Below are 18,978 nucleotides of genomic sequence, written 5' to 3' on the forward strand. Positions count from 1 at the left end.
GGCATTGGAAGTTCAGGAGCTTGGCGACAGCGCCACATCGGTCCCTTAGGTCGTCCTCAGGCCCAGCCCCCACGGAGCGAGTCGAAGCCTGGTCGTGAGTCGGCCGCTCCGCTTCAGAGAAAAGCGCTAGGCCTCTAGCCAGCTGCTACAGGGAACCTCCCCTCCCGCCGACTCCCGCGCGCCTTTGCGCGCCCGCGGCCCTGGCGTCCTAGGCGGCGGGAAGCCCGGCCCCGCCCCCATGCTCCGGGGAGGGGCTCGACCGCAGCAGGCCCCGCCCACGCCGCACGCACTGCCCCTCGGCAACCGGCACAACACAACAAAATGGCCGCCGCACCGCTGAGCGCCTGAAGGGAGCGACCAGCGCCTCTCCGCCCGGCGTCGGCCCGCGAGCTCGCTCGGCCCGGCTCCTCCGTGGTGAGTGGCCCTGGTGGAGGCCGTTCTCCGGCATCCAGACGGAGCGGTGGGGTGAGGGGCGAAAGCGGGAAGGCCTGAACCGAGCGTGGGATGGATTCGGGGCGGGGGCGTGTGCCGGGGAATTGGGATTGGATGGGAAGGAGGGGAGGGCCCGGAACGGGCGTGGGGAGGAGGAGGATGGAGGGAGGTTTGGATGGGAAATGAGGAGGTCAGGGGTGGGGTGCGGCGTGGAGGAAGATGGGGTCCCGCCACCGAGCGGAGGAGGGAGGAGGTGTGCCAGGTGTATGCGGGGAATGACGGGTACAGGATGGTTTGGGTATCCTGACGGGCGTCCTGGGATCGGGCGGAATACGGTACATGGAGAATAATGAGAGTTAGGATATTGGGAAGAAATATTTGAAGGAGGGGAAGAGCAAATACTTTGTTGTATAACCGTTAAGGGACAGGTGCATTTTGAAGTCAAAACTTGGCTTCACCTCTTGATTCGGCCACCTGTGTTACCGGCTCTGCGATTTGGGCGTGGTCCTTAACCTTCCCGAGCAAATGTTTTCTTGTTTGTAAAAAATAATCGCTAATTACTTTCGAGTGTACGCTGTGTGCCAGATTCAGTTCTGAGTCCTTTAGTCCTTTGCGTTAACTGATTTAGAATTTAAAATAACTTGTGTGAGGTTTTCATCCCCATTTCAAAAGTGATGAAACTGTGGATCAGAGAGGTTAAATAATTTGCCTTATGTCACACAGAAAGTGGAAAATTAACATTTGAACTCAGGTTGCTTAGTTCCAGAATCCAAGCTCTTAATTCTTAATGATACCCTGTCGCTTATCAATGAGGTTAATAATTTTGACCTTACACACCATCTGCAAGAACTTAAATTTGGTAATGTCTTTAGAGTGCTTAGCACAGTCCTTTCTTCACTCATTCAACAAATATTTATTGTGCACCAAACAATAAACAAATAGAGTCCCTACTGTCTTGTAGCATAAACTCTAGAAGGAGAAACAAGTCGTTTCACAAATAATCATTTAATTCTAATTGTAAGGTGTTGTAAAGGATGCTATTTGGTGCAGAGACCTAATCCTGTTGTGCGTTTGAGTGTAGAAACCCTGCCTTCTCAGCCCTGTATTCTTAGAGCCTAACACAGTTCTTGGTGCATAAAAGTTGCCAAATAAAATTGGATGGCTGAATAAATAAAATACTGGAAAGGGATGGGGAGCTTGGTTTTTTGGGTACCTGAGTAGAATGGAGAGAGATGTGAGAGGAGAGTTCAGGATGTTAATAGGATGCAGAAGGACACAGATGTCAGGGTGTTGGAAGGGAAAGGCAAGTAGATAGGCAGTTGGGTTGAGATGAAGAGGAATGGGTGGAAGTTTGATTATTTTGTTTGAAGAGGGGTTAATTAGAAGTCAGAGTATTGGAATGGATTAGGATGTTAGAATATTTGCTGTGATGAGCAGTTTGGGAAATCAAGATGGATATAGAAGTGTTGAGTCAGGGTACTGGAAACAACTATAGAGAAATGGAGGAAACTAATACAGTGTTAGGGAATTGGAACAGAATTTGTGGGAGAACTTGGCAATCAGGATAGGATGAAGGACGGGAGGCAGAGGTTGACGAGCACAGGATGGAGAATTGCCATTGGAGAGGAATAGGAGTCAGGATATTTGAAAGGACTAGTTAGAGGGTAATAGTGTTTAAATGGGTGAGGGTATGGGATGAAGTCGAATTGTAGGGAAAGTACTGAGATGTGATTAAAGGGCTAAGGGATGCAGTGGAGAAGATACGGAGGTCAAGAAATGGGGATGGATATTTGCATATTGGAGTGGCTGGAAAGAGAGAAGGAAGGTTTGAGGATTATTGAGGTCTGCCTCATTGGAAAAGATCAGAGAAGAAGGTGGAAAGTTAGGAATGTTAGGAAAGGCTGGATAGAGGTGGAGGTGTGGTCTCTACTAAACTGTGACGGAGGGGATTGTTAGATCAAGGCAAGTATCTGAGTCTGAGAATGACTGGATGCCCGGTCATATGATTCTGATGATAACATCATCCAACAGCTTTCCTTACTCAGCAGACTACCTTCTGGGCCTTCAAAGTGTGTCTCCAGCTCTGGACTTGTTTTGCTTGTTTTGTTTTCTCTTTATCCTGCCCTTCACACACTCTAGCCCTATGTCTCAGCTCTATCTTCTCTTTTCTATTGCTTAGTCTTTGTTTATATTATTGCAAACTACAGCCTAGGTCAAACAACAGCCATATCTGTCTCTTTAAATTGTGGTTCAAGGTGTTACTACCCCCAGGTGATAGTCTCTGAAATAATGCCAGCCTTTCTCAAGCACAGTAAATCCCTAACCTCATTTCACTGAGTTAGCTGTTCTATGAGATCCTACGTCCAGGTTTTACAGGAGCTATGGCAACCAAGGGAGGGGGGTCTGGCAATGCACTGTGACTTTGGAACCATCATTTAATCTTTCAGGTTACAATTCATTAAAGGAAAGAGTTGATTTCAATTTCTGGAATCCATTCTAATATATTTCTTTAACTCTATAAATGAGTAAGGCAGAGTTTTTCTCATCAGGTGAGGTAACAAAGGACTGCATGATATTCTAGTGAGGCCCAAAGAGTCTTGGTTATTAGGATGTTCTGAGAGGCATTCAGCATGGTTCAATATTTTAAGAATTTAGAGATAAGACTAAGGTGCAGGATACAAAATAATTGCATTGCATAAAAATATAGGATGTGCATTTTTTAAACCAAGAAACTAAAAAAATATATAAGCCATATCTCTGTAACATGTAGCATACTATCATTCTAATTTTATAATTTTCTATCATGCTATGGGATAGAGAAAGACATATACAAGCGGGAACTGGGCCCTGTGCCTCTCCTCTTTTATCTTTTAAATCTCTTGCCTTTATGAAAACTATATTTAATTCAGGAATGAATAAAATTATACTATTAAAGCACATGCCTCTTAGCTCTTCTCAAGCTTGAGTATATTATTATTTAGAAAGAGAGCACCAGTGCAACTTAACACAGAATGAGGAGTATTACTTAGAGACTTTTTGCCTTGGCAGAATGGTGAGACAAAAATTGTTTACCACGCTTCTGAAATTAAGACCTAAAACCATGTGGCTATGGCATAAATAGCAGTTATGTGAATTGGGGGAAAGATTTTCTGACCCATGTGGATGATATGACATGAAAAAATGAAAGAGAAAGTAAAGACATAGATTTGCAGTTTAAAGTGACCTAGACTATTGGAACAAGGTAGTTGGCCATGTTGTACTGTATACCTGTGAAATAATAGTCACTTTGTAAAAATTTCGCAGGTTTTTGTTACCTTCAAACTAGTCACCTTAAGAAGCTAGATCATGAGTTCCGTGATGCTATTACTATATTAAATTTTCTGTTTTTCCTTCAGGAATAGTTTTTATAGTGTATGTCGTCCATTAATCAAGGTTGTTTAGTGGCACTTGTTTATGATCTGTTTTGTCTAAGGCACTATCCTAGGCCCTACAAAGTGAGTCAAACATGATCTGGCCTCCAGAAAACTCAGTCAGCAGTATGACATGGTAATGAAGTCATGGGCTTTGGAATCAGATCAGGATTCAAGTCTTGGCTTAACCAATTAGTTATGGGACTTTGAACAAATTATTTAACCTCTTAATCTTTAAAATGGGAGATAATAACACCTATTTCATAGAGTTGTGTTTAATCCTTCTAATGTGATGATACATACAAGAGCTTATCACAATATTTGGCACATGGTAAAGTTAATAATCAAACTGGGAAAATAAAAACAAAATGTAGTTGAAGTGATAGATCTAGTTTTCTTGTGAGACTTATAAATTAATTCTGAAAGCAGGACCCAAAGAGGAATTCCAGAAATGTTTTGGGCAAGATCAGCATTCCTAGAATGACTAGTCATTGAAAGGTATTAACATCTGTTAAATGTTGGTTAATTGATTCGATATATTAATGGCAGCTCTCCTTTACATATATTGTATGTGTTCTAAGCATTTAAAAAATAAGTTTCTTTAAAATCCCAGCCTGTATAATTATACCCATGTACATACCTGTGAAGGTGTATTTATTATACATGAAGATGTTCACACATCAAATCACTATAATATCTCTTTCTAATACCAACTTATATGGCATTAAGATTTTTTTTTAGACTTTCGTGGTGGTCCAGTGGTTAAGACTCCATGCTTCCAATGCAGTGGGCGCGGGTTCGATCCCTGGTTGGGGAACTAAGATCCACACGCTGCCACGCTGCGTGGCACAGCCAAAAAAATAAAATAAGTTTTTTTTTTAAAGCTACGATTTATTATTATTATTTCTTTTTTTTTGGCCATGCTGTACACAACATGTGAGATCTTAGTTTCCCAATCAGAGATCAAACCTGCGACCCCTGCAGTGGAAGCACGGAGTCTTAACCACTGGACCACCAGGGGAGTCCCTGGCATTAAGATTGGAGCTATCCAAAAACTTTGGATTGCAAACTACTTTTCTAAAAAAGAATTTGTGTTTTATCTTCACATTTTAAGTAGTGAGAGTAGGGGAGATTGTGGATATTGAGCAAAAGTAGAATCATTGTTAATGCAGCCTTGTTCAAGACCTATGCTTCTTATAAGATTTTTTGGTCTAAAAGTTTGTCACATTTATAGTTTATGCAATGTACTTATAAGAGCAATTGTATAACATGAAAATCTTTTTTTCATAAACCTAACTTGTAAGTTAGGGCTCTTGGTATTGAGAACTAATACTACTCATGAAGATATCCTATGGCTGAAGTACTAAATAGCATTTTATTGGTTGCAGGTTCTTTATGAATAATTCATTCCATAAGTAGTAATTATCTACTATCTTTTAGGCTCTGTTCTAGGCCTGGAATACATCAGTGAACAATATCCCTACTTTCATGGAACTTATATTCTACTGGATTAATTATGTGATTTGACTTACAAATTAATTTGAGAGGAGAACTAATGCCAGCTAGCATTGTGTCTGACCAAGTCATTTACCATTCTGGGCCTTAATTTTCTTACATAAAAAGTAAAGGAATTTGGTCAGATGATTTTTGACAAGGGTACCAAGATCATTCAATGGGGAAAGGGAAGTCTTCAAAAATCATGCTGGGAAAACTGGATATCCACATGCAAAAGAATGAATTTGGACCTTTACCTAACACCATATACAAAAATTAACTCAAAATGGATCAAAGACCTAAATGTAAGAGCTACAATTATAAATCTCTTAGAAGAAAGCATAGGGCAACAGCTTCATGGCATTGGATTTGGCAGTGATTTCCTGGATATGACACCAAAGGCACAGGCAACAAAAGAAAACATAGACAAATAGGACTTCTTAAAAAGTTTTAAATGAGCATCAAAAGACAGTATCACAGAGTAAAAAGGAAACCACAGAATGGGAGAAAATTTTTGCAAATCATATATCTGATTAGGGTTAATATCCAGATTATATGGAGAGAATTTCTGAAGAGTTTTAAAAAACGAAAAGACAAGACTGAGGGCAAGCATTTATAGCAGAAGAAATTAGATGTAGAGGTCCGTGTGGCTGGAGCCACAGAGTTGAGGGAACCAGTGACAGATGTGAGGCTAGAGACAAGGCTGTATTATGGGGGACCTCATAGGTCATGGTAAATATTTCATTTATTACAGACAGATTAACTTTTAAAATAGATCAGTCTGGCTGCAATGTAGTGATGGAGGAGGAAGGCAAGAGAGCTTGTAGACAGATCAGTTAGAAGCTATTATTAGTAGTTTGATGAGGGCGTGGATTAGAGTAGACGACAGTGGAGATGGAAAGAATGGACTATTTTGAGAGATATTTAGGAGGTAGAATTGACAAACCTTGGTGATCGTATGGGGAAAAGGGAAAGGGAAGCATCAAGAATGACTCCCAGGTTTCTGTCTTATTCCCAAGAGCATTGTTCATAGTTAGGGAACACTGGAGGAGGAACAGGGTGGGAGGAAAATGAGGGAGGAATGAGAGAAATGATAAATTCAATTTGGACATGTTGATTCAGGATGCCAATGAGATGTCAGGTAGCAGTTGGGAATAGGAGTCTGGAACTCGGAGAAAGGTTGGATTGAAAATATAAATATTAGTATACAGGTGGCGTTGGGAACCATGGGTGTTCATTAGATTGTCTAAATTAAGATTAGAAAGACCAGAAGAGACTTGAGGAGCTCTGACATTTAAAGATTGAATAGGAGAGCCTTGGCCAGCAAAGGAGGCCAAGGAGTGGCCAGGGAGACGGAAGGATAGGAGAGGATGGCGTCCCAGAAGCCAAAGGAAGAAACTGTTTCAGGAAGGAGAGACTGCTCATCAGTATGAAATACTGCTGGTTGCCAAGTATTTCCACCTTCCTTCAATCTAGGACCCCTTATGGGTAGAAGAGACATTGTGACAAGTTTGGTCCAATAAATTGAGAACCGTCATGACAGGTAAGGCTTCTGGCTGGAGTATGTGTCAGTACAGACCCTCTAGAGGTCTCTTCCCTCTGGTAAAGTAATCAGCAATGTCTGAAATAGTGTCTGCTCCCATCAGCTTGGAGTAGTTTGGGTTCTAGCATCTATAACTTCTGTAGTCTTGAAAATTCTAGAAATAAATAGTTTTGATAGCTCTAAAAATTAACCTTGTTAAATATACTGGAAACTCTTACAGGTTTTGATGGATACCTGGCTTTATTCTTGCAATGAAGAAAGGTCCTCAGCAAAAAATTTCCAAAGCAAAGACGCCACCATCATCTCACTCTCCTAGTCCATCATCTGTTACGTCCAATATGAGATCTAGGTCACTTTCACCTTTAAGTGGATCTGAGACTCTACCTTTTCATTCTGGAAGACAGTGGTATGAGCAAGTTGAGATTATAGGTGAAAACCCTATGCTTTTGGACTACCAAGACCATCAAGGTATTGCTTTTAATCTAAGAATTTCACCAAATACTCTTTTAAGTACAGATGGAAAATATTCAACTTACATTTTTGGTCCAAATGTAACATATATCCAACTACTAACTTGAACCATTGTTTTTTATTGACAGAAATTGTGTAGGGACAGTGGGGGGATGGAGGCTTCTGGGTGAGGGTGAAGATGTCTAAAAGCGGTAGGAGAAGGGAGTTTCCTGAAAGAGGAAGCTTTATTTCCTGTGGTGGGAGAGTGCCTTAAAGCTCATATGCCAAATTTACCATAATCCTTGGCTGTGGGGAGGGCATATCTGTTCACTTCAGAATGGAGTGCCTTAATTCAGTATAAAAATGCTATCCACCCCTGGGCTATTCCAGTCTGCTTATTAGCATCTTGCTTATTAGCAATCTGTGAATGGACTAATTTCCACATAAGGGACATATAAATGTTCCACCAAGGTTTTTTTTTTTTTTTTTAATTAGTATATAGCAGAGTTTTTATTTTTCTTTTTGTAATTGAAGTATAGTACAGTATTGGTTTCAGGTGTACAACATAGTGGTTTGACATTTATATACATTATGTTAGTTTCTGCTTTATAAAAAAGTGAATCAGTTATACATATACATATGTTCCCATATCTCTTCCCTCTTCCACCAAGGTTTTTATTTTTTCTTAAAAGCATTCTGTTAGTCTGGGAATCTATAATGTGATTAAGTGTGAAAGAAAACTATGTGATTTCTTTGCTAAGTCATGAAATCACAGTCATCAAACTCTGTTGACATGAATATTGACCAGTGTTTATTAATAAACATTATCAGCCTTGAGTTGACTGTACCCTTGCTGCCCGTTGGTACATTGTTATTTCTAATTTTTTTTTTTTTTTTTTTTTTTTTTTTTTTTTTTTGTGGTACGCGGGCCTCTCACTGCTGTGGCCTCTCCCATTGCGGAGCACAGGCTCCGAAAGCGCAGGCTCAGCAGCCATGACTCACGGGCCCAGTCGCTTCACGGCATGTGGGATCCTCCTGAACCGGGGCACGAACCCGTGTCCCCTGCATTGGCAGGCGGACTCACAACCAATGCGCCACCAGGGAAGCCCTGTTATTTCTAATTTGATTAATATTTTAGAATATGTTCTTTCCTAGAATGGCCCAAATTTTAAAAATTATTTTATTTTGAACCAAAATAAATGTAATATTAACTTATTATGAGTAATCATCGGGAAACTTTGGCCCACAGCCTGGATCTGAACCCAGGATTAATTATCTTTGATTCATAAAGAACCAAGAGGCAATTTTCTCTTTTTTTTGGATGGTTTTGCAGAATTTAACATAGCTTTTTTAAAAATATTTTTTTAAATTGGAGTATAGTTGATTTACAATGTTGTGTTAGTTTCATGTGTACAGCAAAATGAATCAGTTATTCATATACATATATCCACTCTTTTTTAGATTCTTTTCCCATATAGGCCATTACAGAGTATTGAGTAGGGTTCCCTGTGCTATACTAACATGGCTTTAACAAGCTGTGACTGCAATATCCAGGAAGGTCTTAAGATAGGGTGTGCTATCCATTAAGTTAGTACTTTATCTCTATAAACTGTGTTATGATCCTCTATATTTAAAAGAGCAACAAATTTGAGTTTCCTACCATAAAAAAGAAATAGGAAAAGAGGTGTCATCTGAACGTGGGTTGGAAAAGAATTTCCAGACTCAAGGCAGAATGTAAAGAAGATAGAATTTATTAGAGGGAAGGGTTGCTGCCAGAACAGCGGGCCGACTTCCTAGTAGTCTGGGAGAGTCGGGCCCAAACATGTGTTATTGATCAGCTTTTATAGCCAGAAAACAAAGGAATGGTCCGAGGTGAAAATTTCATTTACTGATTGGTCGAGGCACATATACCTTCCTTCTATAGGGTGGGAGTGGGAAAGGGCAGATGCCTTTCCTTATTTGGGACAGGCCCGGTAGCCCAGGCGGGCGTTGCCCAGGTGGGCTCAGGAATTTCGTAACCATGGCAACATGGTAGGGAAGGCGATTAAGAGTCGGTAAGGGGGGCTTCCCTGGTGGCGCAGTGGTGGAGAGTCTGCCTGCTGATGCAGGGGACATGGGTTCGTGCTCCGGTCCGGGAGGGTCCCACATGCCGCGGAGCGGCTGGGCCCATGAGCCGTGGCCGCTGAGTCTGCGCGTCCTGTGCTCCGCGAGTCCTGTGCTCCGCTGTGCTCCGCGACGGGGGAGGCCACGGCAGTGAGAGGCCCGCGTACCGCAAAAAGAGTCGGTAGGGGGTATAACGCTGAAACTTTTTGAAGGAGGGTCATTCTTTGTCCTTGGAGCACCACAAGAGGATTTTTAAGAATTCCAGTGTTTTTGAACTTCAGATTAGAATTTTAAAAAACAAACAACTAAATAATGCCAATATATATATTTTTAAAAATAGCTAACATTAAAATACTGCTAAAAACCTCAGTGCTGCATATAATTAAAAGTATAAATTTTAGATTCATCTGCCTAGGTTCAAGTCCTAGATTTGCACATTTCTAGCTGCAAGATCTTGAATAAATTATTATAATTTCTTTTATAAAGGGGAACAGTAATTTCTATCCCAAAAGTTTGTTGTACAAATTAAAATTTTTAAATTAATTAATTTTATTTTTGGCTGCGTTGGGTCTTCATTGCTGCGCGCAGGCTTTCTCTAGTTGCGGGGAGCAGGGGCTACTCTTCGTTGCGGTGCACGGGCTTCTCATTGCGGTGGCTTCTCTTGTTGCACAGCATGGGCTCTAGGCGCGCGGGCTTCAGTAGTTGCAGCGCGCGGGCTTCAGTAGTTGTAGCACGCGGGCTCAGTAGCTGTGGAGCGCGAGCTCTAGAGCACAGGCTCAGTAGTGGCGCACGGGCTTAGTTGCTCTGCAGCATGTGGGATCTTCCCAGACCAGGGCTCAAACCTGTGTTCCCTACATTGGCAGGCAGATTCTTAACCACTGCGCCAGCAGGGAAGTCCCCAGATTATATGTAAAGTATTCAGCACAAAGTTTGCACACAATTAATATTTATAGAGTTTAACTGTTATTGTCATTATTATGAAATGCTACATAAAGTAAAATATTATTATTAAAACATTGCAAATAGAACTAGCCAGCTGTTTTTACATTTGCATTGCTTTAAAAATTTTTTTTGTTATATAACATCAAGACGATTTGTTTTTCAAAGTATTCATGTCTTCCTCTACTGATAATGATCTGTTTGTGTAATTTCAGAAGCTGATTCACGTGAAGGAGTTCGATATATTACCGAGGCCCTGGTTAAAAAACTTACTAAACAGGACAATTTGGCCTTGGTAAAATCTCTGAATCTTTCACTTTCTAAAGATGGTGGCAAGAAATTTAGGGTAGGTTACCAACATTTCTGAATACACACATTGTTTTTAATTTTTATGTGCTTTAAAATTTTTTTTAAAAGATTATATTAGATTTACAGCACCCTAATGTCACCGAATTTGTTGCAGATCTTTTATTGTTTCTAGTGAAAGTTCTCCATCAGAAGTGTGACATCTTCAAATTCATAAGCTCCTATTATTCTACACATTATTGATTCTCTCTAGAATGAGTCCGCAAACTACAGCCTGTAGGCCACATTGGGCCTACTGCCTATTTTTGTTAATAAAGTTTTATTGGAGCAGAGCTACACTCCTTTGTTTACATATTGTCTGTGGCTGTTTTTGCACTACAATGGCAGAGGTAAGCGGCTGTCAAAGAGACTGTCTCACAAAGCCAAAAATACTTACTATTTGGCCTTTTACAGAAGTTTGCGGATCCTTGCTCTAGACTGTTCACTACTTTATTCATGAACTACAACATGAGCACATTGTAATAGACAACTTAATTTTTTAATTGGAAATAATATAAACGTAGATGCCTACTACATTAGTCACAAAAATTAATTCCAGAAGATTGAAAATATTAATGAAAATGAAACAAAAATCAACCAACAAAAGTGCTATAAAATTATAGGAAAGAATATAGGAGAATATATTTTTAAATCTTAGAGTTGGGAAGGCCTTTCTAAGCAAACACCAACCCTAATACCACAAAGAAAAATATTGACAGATTTAGCTTACTTAAAAAACTTAAAAAGTTGTGTTTAATGAACGATATCTTTTAAAAAGTTAAAGCAAAACAACAAGCTGGCAGATAGTGTTTCCAGCATATGTAACAATATCCACATAATATATAGAGCACCTACAGTTCAGTAGAAAGAGACAGCTAAATGGAAAATGTGCAAAGGATATGAACAGTTTGTTCACAAAAATATTATAAATGGCTAATGTTAACATGAAAATATGTTCAATTTCATTCGTATCAAAGAGGTGTGAAATAGAACAATAGTTTGATGCCATTTTCCGTCTTGTATGTCTGATGGACAATAATTAAAAAGATTATTTCAGTGTTCAGAAAGGTGTGAGAAATGGGTATTCTCATATGGTCTTAGTGGATGTATAGATTAGTACAGCATTTTAGGAAAACAGTTTGATAGTATTTATCAAAATTTCAAATGTATTTGTTTGATCCAGCAATCGAATTTATACTTACTGAGTTTATACTCACCAACACAGCAGTTCTACTCCTTGATATCTATTAATATTTGCACACGTATCCAAAATTGTCTGAATAGTTATGTTTATTAAGCATTATTTAAGATGGAAAAATTGGAAATAACCAAATGTCTGTCAATAGGGGATTGCTTAAAAAAATTATGGTGCAATATACCATGAAATACTATCAAGTTTCTTAAAAGACAAGAACAAAACCCAAAAAACCCCAGAACTCTATGTATTAATGTGGGGAAATGTTCCAGTATATTTAAATGCAACAAACAAATTCTAAAATATTTTGTATAGCAAGGTCTCAAAATATATTTTTTAAAATTGTTTTTCTATCTATGTATATATAGATGTAAATGAATAGAAAGGCCTATATGTATACATATGTATATGTATGTGTATATACACCAGCCTCTTAACAATGGTTACTTTTGAGCAGTGAGATTTTTTATGGGGGCCTGCAGACCTGATGAAGAGAGCTTTTTATGTTTTGTTTGAAATTTTTATTAGAATATATTTATGTCTTGTGTAATTAAAAAGGAAAAAAGGAGACATGCTGGAGTTTAAAGGGTGTGAAAATGAAATATCAAGTTAGTAAATCTTTACTGTGTGGTTATTATATGCCAGGCATTATGTTAGGCTGTGGGAATAGATACAGAAGTCAATAAGCTTAGTTTCTGATCTCTGGGAATTTAGAGCTTAGTGTGAAGAATGCCTAGGATTAAGAGGAGAAATAGTGAGAGGGAATCAGAGAAAGAGAGTGAGCACGTGGGAGAGACAGACCCAGTGAAAAAGTCCGAAGGGGCTGTTGGAATAGAAGATCCCAGAGTATGATGAACGGGGGCCAAAGTTGAGAGAACGTCAGGCAGAAAGGATATGCTATAAAATGTCACCGAATCAGCAAATAGGATGAAAAGTTGGAAGAAGTTATTTGATCTGGCAGTTTAAAAAGCCCTTCCTTCTATTTCTTAAACCAACCAGGTTCATTCTTTTAGGGTCTTTGCATTTTTTTCTCTGCCTGGTATTCTCTGTCCCCAGATGTTCACACAACTGGCTTATTATTAGGGTCTCAACTCCATGCACTTCCTCTCTCTCTGAAGCCTTCTCTTAACCCAATTGCAGTTAGCCACCTTCTCCTCAGTCACTCCCTCTCATTCTTTCACTCAATAGATATTTATTTAGCACCTACCATGTGCCAGGCACTAGTACTATAGTAGTGAACACAGCAGACAAAATCTGCCCTCTTGGTGCCTTGCACTCTGTCACATCACGTTACCTTTATTTTCTTGTTAGTATGCTTGAGTGCCTAAAAATTTTGTTTCTTTATTTGTTTATTGGCTTCCCCTGTGAATGAAATCAAGAACCTTGTTTTCCTTATTCACCACTGTTTTTCCATATTTCCAGTACCTAGAACAGCTCCTGACACATAATCAATCCATGTTTGATAAATATTTGTTGCAATGGATGAATGAATGGTGATCTTGGAGAGAACTTTTCGAATACATAGTAAGGGTGGAAGATATATTGCCTTGCCAATAGAATAATAGTGAATGGAAGGCCTCAGAGTGAGCAAATATTCACAACTTTTATGAGAACATGGTGGCAAATAAGAGTGATAAAATGAAAGCTTGGTAGGAAGCAAGTTGGGAGTGAGGTGATTTGTATTATATAGAGGAGACTGAGCATGTTGAACATAGGCTCCTGCAGCAGGGAAATAGTCTGGTTCACCAGTATACCGCCATTGCCCGGCGCCACATCTGACATGTAGTGAGTGGGAAATGAATATCTGTTGAAAAGTGACTGTTTTTAAACTTGAGGGGAAGATCCAGGAGAGAGAAAGAGATTGGAGATACAGGAACACAAGGAGAAGAGATGGGTAAGGTTATGCAAGAGCGTAAGTACCTAGTTGAACTTTGAAGAGGGGAGAAAGGGAGAGGCATAGAAAAGACGAGGTGGAGAAAAGGATTGATGGGGAAATTCTCATTGGATAGTCTTCAGTTTCTTAGTGCGTAGGAAGTGTTGTCCGCTGAGGGGCAAGGAGAGTTTGGCGACCTGGAGAGAGTGGCCACTCCTGGCCGAGGAGAGCCACACCAGAGGATTTTCCGGGGAAGCAGTAAAGGCTTAGTCTCCGGTGACTGATCAGCACATGCTTATATGTCGTGCTTATGTCGAGGCATCTGTTATATAAAGTATTTATTCATTTGTTTCCAATTAGTATATCGAAAATTTGGAAAAATGTGTTAAACTTGAAATACTGAATCTCAGCCATAATCTAATAGGGAAGATTGAGAAGGTAGACAAGCTGTTGAAATTACGTGAGCTCAACTTATCATATAACAAAATCTGGTAAGTAAATACTTCTTTGGGTGGCACTGCAGGGTCGTCATCTTTGTTAAAGAGGTAGATTAATGCTGCTGTGTTACTGAAAGAATCCTTTGAAAGATCAGGCACTTTGATTCTTATTCATTTGTAGTCTAGCCCTTCACATATGATAGCTGCCATATTTTGGCATTACTAAAGTACAGAATAACGTCTGTCATTAACAAAGAAGGAGATACATTTTTTGAGTACCAAATTTTATCTTAATTCCATTTTTGACAGGAAGTTTTCCCAGATGTAGTCTGATTAACTGCCTTATTTCATTAAAAAAGGTGGCATGAAGCAGAATGTTTTAACCCTGTCATTTTGATCCTAAAGATATTTCAACCTGTTTTGAGCCTATGTATTTATCCTAATGTTCTTTGCTCATTGCTGTAATAAATACACACTATCTTGTTTCCACTTCATAATATATATTACTCTGAGAAATAAACATAATAAAACTGACAGTTGCTAAAAATGCACATAGAAAACTTGTTATAGGCAAAATGATACAATTATCAAATCTTGAATATCTTTATATCTATGTATTTTCCCTCCACATAAGACTTGGTATATATAATGGCCAGAGAACAAAACAACTAACAGTAGCAGAACCTCTAATATGGCAAAAATGAAATGGGAAAAAAAGTGATTAATGAATCAAATCCTTAATGTAAAGTGTGTATAAAAAAATTGATCCTGATGAAAATAATTTCAGCAAAATAAAACTGAAAATAAAGAAGCTTGGAAATATTTGCCCAGTATAGAGAATTGACCAAGGAATTAAACTGGAATCAACTTGGGAAAGTATTTCATCAATGAAAATTCCTGAATATGGGTGATAATGTTTTATTAATTTAAATATTCTGATTAAAATATTTTTGTTCATAAATACAGTATCATTCTGGGGGTCCACCAGCTCAAAGTAGCAGCCATATCCTGCTGGCATAGCTAATCTTTTGTTGATGATTTAAGGTAATAGTTAAGGACATCTTGTTCTTATGCAGGGCTGTAGCACATAGCACAGTGTGTGCTGTTGAACTTTCTAGCTCTCCCCTTGCTGTCCACTAGTAGTCTTCACAGTGGTTAGTGAGAATGCTACAGACAGACTCTTCTGTGTTGTGGGATCTTAAAGTCTGATAGTAAGATAGGTAGGATTCCTGGGCACAGACAGTAATGAAGAGTTTACTAGAGCTGTTCTGGTAAATTTGTTTTTAGCCACTCTTTTTAAATTCTCATTTATAAATTATAATTATGGAAAGTAACTCCACATAAAACCAAGCCTGTTTATTCTTAAAATACAATGGAGGGGCACTATCATTGTACTTATTACTAAGTTTGATTTTACCCTTTGGTTTCCAGCAAAATTGAAGGTATAGAAAATATGCATAATCTGCAAAAGCTAAACCTTGCGGGAAATGAAATTGAACATATTCCAGTATGGTTAGGGAAGAAGTTAAAATGTTTGCGAGTCCTCAATCTGAAAGGCAACAAGATATCATCGGTAAGTTATTCAAAGTAGCAAGAATATTTAAAAAATTTTTGGATTTGTTGAAGCAAAAAATTAAAATCTAAGTTTTTTTTAAAATGGGACTTCTTCTAATGTCTTTGGTTCTTTGACAAAACATCAAATTCAGACATAAGCTAGTATTCTCTATGGTAATTAAATATAGGCAGTCCTGGTTTTGCATGGTTCCATGGTAGCTAAAAGTTGACCTCTTAGCATTTTCCCATCTTTCATTTCATTTGAGCCTCAAAATACTCTTGTTAAGGAGACAGTGCAGGGATTATTTTTATAATTCTGTGAGTTAGGTACCATTGTCTTATCCCATTTTCAAGTAAAGTCTCAGAGAGGGTAACTCTCTTACCCAAAGTCATTCAACTTGTGCCCGAATCCATGTCACTGAATGGCTAGAGCAGAGTTCTTTTTTTTCAAACTTGTGAATTAATCTGAATTAATCTTGATTATAGTGTTAGGTGTTACAAGAAGTGTTAATCACTAGCTTTTTATAGTAGGGCAACTTTGTTTTCGTGGTTCACATAAGCTAATAATGATGTGTATTTTTCTCTGGAGTATATTTTATGATTTCCTTGTGATATTTATACAGTTAGATATTCAATAAGCATTGAAAAGTAAAAACATTAATTTACTTAAATCTGTATTAAAATTGGTACAATCCTGCTATAATTTAAAGAACTTAAGTCTTAGAATAGAAAATAAAAGATGTGACTTCCAATATGGGTCTAGACTTTGCTTCTGTGACCTTTGGAGAATCTTTCATCTCTCTAAAACTCACTATTTAAATTAGAGAAAACAGTCCCTGCCCTGCCTTCTTTCAGAAGTGGTATGGGGCTCAGATGAAATGATAGATGTGAAAATACTTTAAAAACTATAAGGAATACAGCATTAGAGTTATTTAGTATTTTAAACTTTCACCAGTAGAAGCCAATAATAATAAATAACATTTGTTTAAATGCTGTGCAATGTTTATGCTTTCTCATTTCATCTTTATAAAGATCTGGTAAGGTGACTCTACCATTTCACTGTGACAGCCCAAGAGCCTCACAGCCCAAGCCCCATGCCATGTTACACAGCATCACCTTGGAGCTCTTGGAGCTTATGGGGTGATGGGAGGAGGTAGCCATGAATCTATTTAAAATTTGCCACACATGTTCCAAAAGTAGTTGATCCCTAGATAGGACTGTTAACAGGAAAATCATTTAATAAATATTTATTATTATTTCTAATTTTGTAAGACCTTCTCATCCCAGTTCATATTTGACATTGGCTTCAGTAAGAGTGCACATCCACTTGGGAGAGATTTATTTATACTAGCTATTGATAGTAGTGTTTCTCAACCTTTTAAAATCCCTCTTTGGGTAAATGTAAAAATCTTACTTCAGAACTGTGAGTGTCTCTACATATCCTTATTTCTTTTAACTATCAAGTATAACTGTTACCTGAAGATTTACCAAACTCCTTTTTTATAGCCATTTATATTTTTGATTTGTTCAATCAGCATACTGAAAAGATAATAGGATTAGAGTTTCACAGTCTTGAATTCAAATCCTATTTCATTAACATATAACCTCTGAGCTTTGAGCAAGTCACCTAAATTCTTTGAACCTCAGTTTCACCATCTAGAAAATTAAGATGGTTCTTATATCATAGGTTTTTGTGAGGAGTCACAGATAAAATGGTATATGGAAAATGCCTAATACTGCCCTTGATACATTTTAGATTCTCAAATACTCCTTTCTTTTCCGCCCTTCAAATCACTACTTTTGGATAATAGGTTTCATGAATAGGTTCCTTGCCATGTTAATAGCAATTTCCTTGATTTATTACTTCCCTTAGGTATGTTTATGATTTTTATTTTATTTATTTATTTTTTTAACATCTTGATGTTTATGATTTTTAAATTCAATTATACCAATTATAATGTTACCTATCATTTCAGCTCCAAGATGTAAGCAAATTGAAACCCCTTCAAGATTTGACTTCTGTGATCCTAGCTGAAAATCCAGTTGTGACCCTTCCTCATTACCTCCAGTTCACAATTTTTCACCTCCGTTCACTGGAAAGTTTGGAAGGTCAGCCAGTAACCACTCAGGACAGACAGGAAGCTTTTGAGAGATTCAGTTTAGGTGAGGTAACATATTTTTAAAAAACTAAATTTGGGTGGGAGAGGAATTTATTTCAGAAATTATCCAGAAAAAAAATATTTATTATGAACTTTATAATGCTATTAAAATTTGCATATGGGCCTCCCTGGTGGCGCAGTGGTTGAGAGTCCACCTGCCGATGCAGGGGACGCGGGTTCGTGCCCCGGTCTGGGAGGATCCCACATGCCGTGGAGTGGCTGGGCCCATGAGCCATGGCTGCTGAGCCTGAGCGTCTGGAGCCTGTGCTCCGCAACGGGAGAGGCCACAACAGTGAGAGGCCCGCGTACCGGGAAAAAAAAAAAAAAAAAAAATTTGCATAGACAATGGCATCATAAATCAATGAACTCAGCAAATATTCATTAGGCATGTACTGTGAGCCAGGCACTGTATCTGGCACTAAAGATATAATGGTGATCAAGACGTAAGGTACTGGCCTTCGTGCAGCTTGTGTTTTAGTGGAGAAGATAGACAAAAAAACAAGTAAACCCAGATAAAGTAACAGAAGAGAACCCCCTTTTTGGAAAGTGGTGTAAAGGAATGGCTCTCTGAGGAAGTGACATATAAGCTGAAGGCAAAGGCAGGAGAGGATTAGTCATGTGAAGAAAGGCCTGAGGGAGAGGGAGCAGCTTGTACTTTGAGATTGGAAAGACCCTGGTGAGTTAAGAGACAGAAAGAAGATCAGTATGACTGGAGGATAGCCCAGGTGAAAGTTTGGAGAGATGGGGAGGGGAGAGATGGCACAGGGCCTTGGGGTTTGGATTTTATTCCAGGTGCAGTGGAAAGCCACTGACAACTTTTAAGCGGGGGTTTGTATATTAAGATTATTTTTGATGCTGGATGGAGAATGATTTGAAGCAGGGCAAAATAGAGATAAAGGGACATGTTAGAAGGCTATTGGCTTAGAAATGTTGGTGGCCTGTATTTAGGTGGTAGATGTGGAATAGATGGATCAGCTTTGGAAGTAGCATCAGCAGCACTTTCTAATGAATTGGATAATCCCCAAGCTTCTGGCTTGAGTAAGT

The 18,978-nt window shown here is 38.7% G+C and overlaps 1 protein-coding gene across 8 annotated transcripts in view; it reads left to right on the forward strand.

Moving 5' to 3' along the window:
* Nucleotides 1–304: 304 nt before the first annotated feature.
* The window catches only part of CNTRL (centriolin), an 86,116-nt gene continuing 67,442 nt past the window's right edge, over nt 305–18,978 (forward strand). For all 8 annotated transcript variants that reach the window (XM_079928038.1, XM_079928044.1, XM_079928041.1 and 5 more), the window contains exons 1-6: nt 305–414; nt 7,100–7,347; nt 10,587–10,717; nt 14,145–14,275; nt 15,653–15,794; nt 17,752–17,938. In XM_079928038.1, the coding sequence (XP_079784164.1) occupies nt 7,131–7,347; nt 10,587–10,717; nt 14,145–14,275; nt 15,653–15,794; nt 17,752–17,938 (808 nt within the window). In that variant the 5' untranslated portion in view covers nt 305–414; nt 7,100–7,130. The remainder of the gene's footprint in view (nt 415–7,099; nt 7,348–10,586; nt 10,718–14,144; nt 14,276–15,652; nt 15,795–17,751; nt 17,939–18,978) is intronic.

The sequence above is a fragment of the Stenella coeruleoalba genome, assembly GCF_951394435.1.
Source record: "Stenella coeruleoalba genome assembly, chromosome: 7".
NCBI classification, from domain to species: Eukaryota; Metazoa; Chordata; class Mammalia; order Artiodactyla; family Delphinidae; genus Stenella; species Stenella coeruleoalba.